At 33.0% G+C, this 10637-nt stretch overlaps 1 protein-coding gene and 1 long non-coding RNA gene across 2 annotated transcripts; both read left to right on the plus strand.

The window, feature by feature from the left end:
* The first annotated feature begins 432 nt into the window (after positions 1–432).
* Positions 433–4980, plus strand: LOC125202253 (cytochrome P450 CYP72A219-like). Its single transcript, XM_048100620.1, has 5 exons — positions 433–722; positions 1368–1585; positions 2233–2480; positions 3294–3681; positions 4389–4980. Exons 1-5 carry the CDS (start codon positions 440–442, stop codon positions 4818–4820), a joined length of 1569 nt encoding a protein of 522 aa, XP_047956577.1. The 5' UTR covers positions 433–439; the 3' UTR covers positions 4821–4980.
* Positions 4981–8884: 3904 nt separating this feature from the next.
* Positions 8885–9664, plus strand: LOC125217138. Its single transcript, XR_007175572.1, has 3 exons — positions 8885–9017; positions 9177–9277; positions 9573–9664. It is a non-coding gene; the product is annotated as an uncharacterized LOC125217138 (long non-coding RNA).
* Positions 9665–10637: the final 973 nt, after the last annotated feature.

The following is a 10637-nucleotide window of genomic DNA, read 5'->3' on the forward strand; positions in this document are numbered from 1 at the left end:
CCCCACAAGCATGAGGCCTAGAAGGCTAGAACCAAAGTGTACATAATTTCTAATAATTATTACAAAAATATATATAACCCATTGACACACTATACACCACAAACTTCTATTCCTTGCTATAGATTAGCACCCAAAATTACAGCTTAGTCTATATTCTAAATATTTGATTAATCCACAATCCAAAATACAGCTCAAGTGGTCCATACATAACCAAGCAGATGAGATTCCCAATTATCAGAAGGTGCAAATAGATATGATTGGTGAATTCACAAAGAAAATTAAGCCTATTACTTTGTCTAATCTAATCATACCATCCTTCCTAGCCTTCTCCCATTGCTATATAAATTCATTTAGTTACAACAAGTTATTTAACACAACCCCCTAACCCTATTAGTACCCCCCACCCCCACCCCCCCAAAAAAAAGAAGAAAAGGAAAAAATGAGTCCTCTAAGCATTAGCTTGATTGTAATATTATGTTTGTTGATAGCATCAATGGTGATATGGGGTTGGAAAATGTTGAATTGGGTGTGGATTAGGCCGAAAAAGATAGAAAAAAGGCTTAGGGCACAAGGCCTAGCCGGAAACTCTTACCGTCTGCTTTATGGTGACACCAACGACATGGCCGCCATGATCAAGGAGGCAAAATCCAAGCCGATCAAACTCTCCGATGACATTGTGCCGAGGGTTTTGCCACTACACCACCACATTATCAATAAATACGGTACATATATATACCATAGTAAAATTAACCATGATTTCTTTATAGTTATTATTAAATATTAGTGCTAGCATTTTCTTTATTTATTTGCTAGTAGCATTTGATCACTAATTATAATCTGACTACATGATTGAGCTACTTGTCGTTTAAGTACACTCTAGATTTTATTATATTTTTCTTCTTTGATTTACACCACAAGTTGCTGAAGTAAGAATTCTTTTCTTTTTTGCTACTTGATTTTTTGATGCATGAACTAGGAGAATATATAGCTTGATCAACCGTACCATGACAGCTAAATGCCTAAATGCGTTTATTTTCAGTTGTGATTTATTTCAAATATATATTATCTTTGTCCCATCCGACTTGACTCATTTCTTCTGAGCATGCGCGAAAAAATAAAATTGTAATGTAAATATAATTAAAGTGTACATAAAATGAAATGGTTAATACTTGGGACCAAAGGAATCAGGTTTGAGCCCCGTGCCATTTCGTGCTTCAAGGCAAAAACCTAAAAATATTTTAAAAATAAAAATAAATAAAAAATTCCAACTACAACATCAATGTGTTTATTTCAAGTGAAATTTAGGAGATTCATGTTCGTCAAAATATAATCTGCCGAGATAGTAAATGAAATTTATTTTTGTGTAGGAAAAGCATCGTTCATATGGGTTGGGCCAGTTGCAAGAGTATTGATAATGGAGCCTGAGCTTCTAAAGAAAATCTTGATCAACAACCACATTTTCAAGAAGCCAACACACAACCCTCTTGCCCAGTTTCTTGTCTGTGGATTAGCTGGCTACGAGGATGAAAAGTGGGCTAAGCATAGACGAATCATTAATCCGGCTTTCTACGTCGAAAAGCTCAAGGTATCGAATTTATCGGGATAATAGTATAACTAAAATCACAAAATTTTGTCAAATTTTGATCAGTCTGATAAATTTTGGAAACAAAATATTAGTAAATCACAAAGTGTATTTTTTAAAATTGTCTTATCCATATACAAAATGATGTTTTTTCCATGCTTCAAGCGATGTTATTTTATTAAAATAAGTAGTTATTTTACGTTTACTTTTATTTTTTGTTTTTACTTTCTTATTTTAATGAAATAATGTTGTTTTGTTGCATCACCAAAAGACGTCATTTGTATACGGATGAGACAATAGAGATATAAAAACTACTACTAGAATTATTTAATATATTTTGTCTTTGAATCTTATAAGACTGATCATAATTTGTTAAGATAATAGTCATTTAAATTATGAAATCTAGTTAAATTCTAATCCCATAATATTTGAAAGAAAAAAAAAAAAATCACAAAAATTCAATTTTTCTCGATTGTTTTATCCATATACAAATCATCGTTTTAGCCGATGCTCAAAAAGACGTTTCATCACCAAGAACGTCGTTTGTACACAGATAAGACTAATCTAAAAAATCAAAACTTGACATAATAAATCGAAATCAATCTATTATTGAACAATATAATTATCTAATTTCGACAAGATTATTTCAGCACATGGTGCCTGCGATGCACACGAGTTGTGATGAAATGATAAGAAAATGGGAAAAGTTGGTGGTGGATGAGGTGGGATTCATAGAGATAGAGGTGCAGTCACATTTTGAGGATTTAACCACTGAAATTATATCAAGAACTGCTTTTGGAAGTAGACATGAAGAGGGAAGGAGGATTTTCGAGCTCCAGAAAGAGCAGTCGGAGCTCACGCGCCAAGTTCTGCAGTCCGTTTATATCCCCGGATGGAGGTACGTCTAAACTCACGAACTTTCACAAAATTCTGGTTTTGCACATCAGCTAATATTTTGCCTGCAGTATAACTTTTAATTTGTAGTAAATGATTGCAATTTAATTTCAATGTCAAATTTGTAATAAAATGCTAGTCAATTGAAACATAAAATGAATGTAACAATATCCCACATCGGTGTATATAAAGAGCTTAATCCCCTATATAAGTCTCATGGACCACTCCTCCTTTCACCAATTGGTTTTAGGATGGAAACCATAGATTTCTATTTCAATTAAATATATTTGTTCACATTGAATACATGAATGAGAAAAAGAAAAAGAAGCAAAATATAAGGACAATTAGTTTCTGATTTAGCTGGAATAGTCAATTTTGAAAAATCTCAAACAACATCAAAAAAATTTATGATTTTTACAACCAAATTAGTTTGTACGAAAATCTAGAATTTAGCCAAAACTCGTGATATTAACAACAATTGCCGAAAAAAATAATACTACTAATAACCAATGACTTAAGAAAACCAATTTATTAAATGCTATCCCAAAAAAAGGTAGTAATGGCTTGAATCTATCCTACTACTGTTTTAACTATTTAATAATTTAATATGATTATGGTTGACGATTTTGGGTTTAGTTTGAATAAAAATAATTAATTTTTTCATGAAAACGTAAGAACACCGTATTAAACGTATAAAGTCATTCTATTCACTGAGAAATTACTTGTACTAAAACAAATAAAATTTTTACTCCGAAACATGAAAGTTTTTTGTTTTCCCACAAAATTGCAAATGGTAAAACTTTTTTGCAAAGTTCAGATACATCCCAACAAAGAGAAACAGGAGAATGAAAGAGATCAACAGTCAACTCTGCCGGCAACTGAGAGGCATCATCAACAAACGAGAAGAGTCGATGGGAAAGGGAGAGTGCGCGGACGACGACTTGCTAGGCATCTTGCTGAAGTCGAATGAGAGAGAGATACGCGAGAATGATGGAAGCAGCAGTGCCGGGATGAGCATCGAGGAAGTGGTGGAGGAGTGCAAGACTTTCTATCTATCCGGGCAAGAGAGCACGTCGAATCTCTTGTCGTGGACGATGATGTTGTTGGGAGCCCATCCGACGTGGCAGGAGCAAGCTAGGGATGAGGTTTTTAGGGTTTTTGGAGATGGAGAGCCTCATTTTGATGGATTGAATCGTCTCAAAGTTGTAAGTTCACACTCAATTATTGTTTTTATGACTTATTACAACTTGTGTTTGTTCGCGAGTATATGCATTGTTGGTCTTTTGTTTAGGCTTTGTCGTGTTTTGCTTTCGTGTACGCTCATGAACAGTCTTATGTTGTGTCACGTACGTGCGATGTCGAGTAACTTTCTCAATCTAAATTGTTGATGACTTTAGGATTAATAGTGAATTTTTTTTTTTATATATAAAACATCAATAATGCTGAAATTTTGTTTAATTTTGTTTAATTTACTAGGAATATTTAGAACAAATTCTTTTGTTGGGCCGCCCTCACGTGAGGACGCATTTGGATCACATCCAAAGTTGTTTAATCCCCAGTTCGGGACGTCCCCATACATGAGGACGTCCTCACGTGAGACCACCTTAAAATATTTGTAATCTAAATTATGAAATGGCAAAATGGAAATTAATCAGCTTAGAAAAACAAAACGAAAATCTTTCTCTATAATCGGAGTATTTAGCATAAGTCATAATTTACAATTAGTAACACTAATTATTAGTACCATTGAACAATTCTAAATTAACACATGTAAAATTTTTAAATATTTTTCAACTTATATTTTTTTATAATTTATTGTCAAAACTTTTTTATCTTTTATCAACTGGTTGTGAAAAAAGTTTGATTTTAACTAACTCGCTCAAAACTATTTTTTCTGTGTTCGCCCCTGCAGTTGACGATGATTTTGCACGAGGTTCTAAGACTATACCCTCCAGCAATAATATTCAACCGCATCCTCGAAAACGAGACGGAGCTCGGGAACATGACTCTCCCCGGCGGAGTGCACGTGCTGCTGCCGATAATCCTGATCCACCGCGACAAGCACCTCTGGGGCGAAGACGCCGACGAGTTCAAGCCGGAGAGATTCTCCGAAGGAATCGCCAAAGCAACACAAAATCAGCTCTCCTTCTTCCCCTTCAGCTGGGGCCCTAGGGTTTGCATCGGCAACAATTTTGCCCTAATTGAGGCCAAGATGGCTCTGGCTATGATCCTCCGCCGCTTCTCGTTCAAGCTCTCCCCGGCTTACACGCACGCGCCGTCGTTCGTCGTCTCGCTCCAACCCCAGCATGGGATTCATCTCACCTTAAGGAGACTCCATAAATGATTTTATTGAATTTTATGTTTATGCTTTCATTTGGCTTGTGTTGATACTGATGTAATATTACCAAATCTCATGATAATTGAAATGCTTAGTTTGGGTTAATTGCCTCTAAAATTAGGAAGTTTGATTAAATTCTGGTTTATTCTGTACTTTTCAAAATTTGAATGATAAATCACGAAGTTCAAAAATTTGTGCTAGTCTTTTAATTTCATAAGCTCAAAATTACATCATTTAGTTGTCTACATCGTCACATTAATATACATTTACGTTACTATTCAATGAAAATACCAAAATTTTACGCGCGTGTTCCAATTTAGCATCGAATTCGTCTCCAAAATTGTTATTATGGGTTAATTGAGAATCGTTTGAAACTTCGTGATTTATCATTCAAATTTTTGTGTGGCTGAATTAGAATTTGACCAAATTTTGTGATATTATAGGCAATTAGCCTCTTTAAAGAAAATTTTCTTTTTGGTTAAGTGGAAAGAGTTTTTGGTTACCGACAGAATATTTTGGTAATCAAGATTTTCGGCACGTTCATTTCGGGACAAAGCCTGTCAGTGTTAGGATCGCCGACTGCAACATTAGTTTGATATTGTCCGCTTTGGGTCAAGCCCGCACGGATTTGATTTTGGGTCACTCCCAAAAGACCTCAAACTAATTGAGGTTGGATAGGAATTATATACACCTTCCAACTTCCCTTCCTCATCCGATGTGGGACGGGTTTGTAACCCAACAGTCAGAAAATTTACCAACGTATTTTTCGTCGATCCATCAGTAATTTGATACGTGATGGGCAATTTGAATAAGCGCGGGAGATGGAAAACTTAAATAAAGTGGAGCATGGGTGCATGCAACATAGGAGAACAGAGGATTAAATCAACCATGAGCGCGGAGCATGAGAAGAATGTAGTTAGTTAGATAGTTGTGATGTTGTTATTTCCGTACACGCAGCATCTATATAAGCTGCCTTTCCTTTGTAAACAAATCATTATCGAATTAATGCAAAATAGCTCTTCCCCCTCTTCCTCTCATAGTGCTCTACGCATAGGTACTCTCTCGGTCGCCGTTCCGGTCTCCGGTGACCCTGACTTCGTACCATAATTAAAAACGGATTATTATATGCTAGAACAATGTTGAAAAAAATGTACACCTTTGATGATCATTTAAGATTATAATTAATTAGAAGCTGCTCGGTTAACTATCTTTGACATATGAGTGTTTGAAGTAGCTCGATACTTAGCTTTCTCTCGTATTTCATTAAATTTATCAAGTTAATTTTGACTCTTCATTTAATTTTCGGGACCTCTAATTATTTTCTTATATATGGGGTGAGAATAGATGCTAAGAAAATCTATTATAGTAAAACGTTTGTATACCAAAATAATATAGAAGAACTCTGAATCAAGACACCTAACTGTGTGTTTAGGCACTTAGTACGATATTAGAGTCTAATATGTAGGATAATAAATTAACTGTCGAACGATAAAATTGTTAGGTTTTTCCATATAATAAATTATTATATAAAAACATAAACTATAAAATATTTATATATTCTGATAAAGATACGTACTTTCTAAATTATGCTATAAAGTAAATCGCCACGGTCTCCCAAACCACTTGATTCCGATAGTTTATCTCTTAGCTAGACGGAAAATCGCCATGGCCGCCCCCTCTATTGGCTTCCAACATCGCCCTAAGAAGAAGTTCGTTGTTCGAAGGCCCATGTTTGAAGCCTACGTATACCGCCGTATATGGGTCGAGCAACCCAAGTCATATAAAAACAAATAATTATGCCCATTTTAATACTCATTAGCCCAAGTCACAATTCAAATGCCCAAAGGCCCAAACCAAGTTGCCCAACCCATATTATTTTGGTTTTGTTGGCAGTGTGAATTGTGTTTTTCTTTTTCTGCTTGAATATTTTAAAATTGCATGCTTTAGTCTCCAAAAAGTTTGAAAAGTCAAGCCTAAAATTAATAATAAAACCAAGAAAACAAAATAAAACTATTATTATTTTTTTAATATGAACAATGTGTAGATTCAAAAGAAGGTACACATTTGTAATCATAGGACTGCGGTAATAAATAGTAATCCAGCGCTTTCAATTTTATAAAATGGAAACAGGACAATTAATTATTTAAATTATAATCCTTTTCCTGCACGTTAACAACTCTATAAATATGAGATTATCAACCCTTAATAGTATGTTATGTCACAGGATTCCCTCATAATTAAATTTACATTGTACCTCCTAAGATATAGAAATCTATGAAGAAAAAGACATGAAAATGATGGCCTAGTCAATCCTAAAAATTTGAAATAAAAACCAAGAAAATAAAATGCAACACATTTATACATCTCCCATAATAACCAAACCCAATAAATTGCAAATAAGACAAGGAAAACACAAAAACTAAGCGAATCATTAAAAAATAGTACATAGAAATATTATTAAAACCAGCCAATTAAAATGAAAAATAAATTATAGCAGAAGTGGTAAAATTTTTAATCTAAGTCAAATAAGATCTTTTTTATAGAAGAGTTAATACTACTATATACTACTCGCATCCTTCATTAAACATTGTTTAACTTGGCACATATTTTTAAAAATATAGTAAAAAGTAAATGAAAAAGTTAGTAGATCGTGGGTCTTATTTTTATATAGTACTCTCTCCGTCCTAACTAAGTTGAGTCATTTCTTTTTTGCACTCATTTTGAAAAAACCGTACTCCCTCCGTCCCTGATTAAGAGTCACACTTTTCCATTTCGGTCCGTCTCCAATTAAGAGTCACACTTCATTTTTACCATAAATAGTAAGTAGGTCTCACATTCCACTAACTCGATTCACTCATATTTTATTATAAAACCAATATAAAAAAATGGGTCCCACATTCCAATAACTTTTTCAACCAACTTTTCATTACATTTCTTAAAACTCGTGTCCGGTCAAAGTCATCCTAATCAGGGACGGAGGGAGTAATAAATAGTCAAATTGGATATATAGAAAAGTAAAAGTGAGAATAATGTAGAGGAAAGTTTTATCTTCATTATTCTCGCTTTTACTTTATCATATACTATCCACTTTAACTATTTTTTACGAATTTTTTAAAATGAGTGCAAAAGAAAATTGACTCAACTTTCTTGGGACAAAGAGAGTATTAATTTATACAGCATCTTTCCCCTAATATGTATCCCGCTTTGACCCAACACGAGTTTTAAGAAATGTAATAGAAAGTGAATTAAAAGGTTGGTGGAACTTGAATCCTTCTTTTATGTATTAAGTTTATAACAAAAAATTAGTCGGAATGAGTTAGTGGAATGTAAAGTCAACTACCAAAAATGATAAAAAATGAAGTGAGACAATTAATATAGGACGGACCAAAATGAAAAATTGGGACAAATAATAGGGTCAAAGAGTTATAAAATATGAGTAGAATGGATTAGTGGAATGTGGAGTCCAATACTATAAGTATGAAAAGTAAGAGTATCTACTCCATCTGTTTCATAATAAAAGTCACGCTTCATTTTTACTATAAATGATAAGTAGGTTTCATATTCCACTAACTCACTTTACTCACATTTTATTATAAAATCAATATAAAAAAGTGGGTCTTATAATCCACTAACTTTTCAAACTCACTATTCTTTACATTTCTTAAAACGTGCTCACAACAAGAGTAACTTTTATTGTGGGACGGAGGGAGTAACTGGGAACAAAAGAAAATATATATTGATGCCAATTAATAGGAAAGCGGAGGGTGTAATACTCCATCCGTATGCAATAAAAAATTTGAGTGTGAGTTTTAAAATATGTGAATCCAATTTTGATATATAGAACAAGAAATGAGGATTTTAAATGCAGACGTCCATTAATAATAAAATGAGACTTTATTTCATAGTCACGGATAGTACTTATTTGCATATAGCCATATACAATAGAGTACTAGTAATAGTAATAGTTTGTATAATCGATTTTATCCTCAAAATGTAATAGGCTATCACACATGAATCCCCTATTTAAGAGCATGCTATTCTTATATGAATATTGTCACGCCACCCTTTTACTCACATGACCACCATACAAACCTCACTTAGCTTCCCCGCCGGCATCACTTCCCATCGGCTTCCACACCGGCTGCCACCCCCGTCAAGGAGATGTCGTCGCCTTGCTTGTAATAGCTCCAAGGGTGGAACAGGGTAAGTAAGAACATTACACGGAACATATAAAGTTATATTATATTTATAATTGAGTTAACTGTATTCGGAAAAAAATAAAAATAAAATTGTTTTTCATGCTATTTGGATTCTGAAGTTACATTCCTCAAGAAATATGATATATATTCTCGCAATATTTAGGATGGTCGGGTTTCATGCCATCGAACTACAAGTTCGAGAATATGAGTTGGATCAATTTGGAGTTGTGAATAATGCTGTTTATGCCAATTACTGTGAGACTAGTAAGACTACTCCAAATCAATTATTTCTTGTAGAAAATTATCAACTATTATGTATATGTAGCATATAACTTTTCGTAATATATATACTTGTGTTTATAATATTTGCAAATTATACAAACTCCCAAATACGCGACAGTAGAGATATCAATCAGGTAAGTTTAGAAATTGCTGACTAATCAGACCATATATAAATCGAGGTATAAATTTCTAAACTCTATTCAGAAAGAAAAAAGAAGTATGATCTTGTGAAAGGATGAATCTATTATTAATTATTTGGTGATTGAATTATGAATAGGTATGTTCCAAGTCTTCCATATGGTTGGATTTAGTGATGAAGCAATACCAGCACTCCTTGAATCGTCATACAAATTCAGTTCGCCTTTAAGGGTATGAAATATTTAGTATTCCGTACACTTATTTTTTAAAGGTTGATTGGCTATAAATTTGTCAACTATTAATTAGTGAATTCTTGAATTTATTAAAAAATTGTTAACAAAATGAAAAAGGAAAACTCACTAGTTGTTGCCCAGTCCATCCTTTTCTTTTGTCTAATAAAAACACGGGGAAATTTTAAAAATACTATTATGTTATCATGTTTTGAATTTTAAATTGTGATTACAGAAGAAGGACAGGTTCTTGATCAAAGGGAGAATATATAAATTCTCTCCTGCTCGAATGTATCTTGAAAACTTCATTTTCAGACTACCAGATGAAGAGGTTTGTTCCACTAAAAAACAACTTATCTACTTGCATTTGAAAGTTCTAAAAAATTACAATAATATAGGATAAAAAAAAAAGCGTGTATAAATTAAAGATAAATTAACTTTTTTTTTATTTTTTTATTTTAGGACGTTTCGAAGCGTCCTCTAAACATAAATTAATATTCTTAATCGCATTAAAAATATCTTTAATGATTTTTTTTTCATTGTTCATTATATATTTATTCAAAATGATTTTAATGTTTTGGTGTTAAAGTTTGATTATTTTCTCCAACAAAATTGTACATGAACATAGTACCAAGTATGGGTTTAGACAATCCACATAACTTAATAATTTTAAAATACGAAAAAGCCCAAAAGGAGTTTGCCCGTTTAGGTACATCCAATAATATTAATAATTATTACTGTTATATCAATTAAAGATTTATTTAAAATTTTTATGATTCATTGTGTTAAGTGTAATAATCAATATATGTAATAAATTGGGCCTGTTTTGTTTATAGCAATAAAGTGGGTTTGGTACCTTCCAATTTATTGTGTTTTGTATATTTGATAATTACTACCAAAGCCCAATGGGCCTTCAAAAGCCTATCCTGGCCTGCATGAATAATCAACTACTCCCGTATACATTAGCTAAAACT

This window comes from Salvia hispanica, chromosome 1, assembly GCF_023119035.1.
Source record: "Salvia hispanica cultivar TCC Black 2014 chromosome 1, UniMelb_Shisp_WGS_1.0, whole genome shotgun sequence".
Taxonomy (NCBI): Eukaryota; Viridiplantae; Streptophyta; class Magnoliopsida; order Lamiales; family Lamiaceae; genus Salvia; species Salvia hispanica.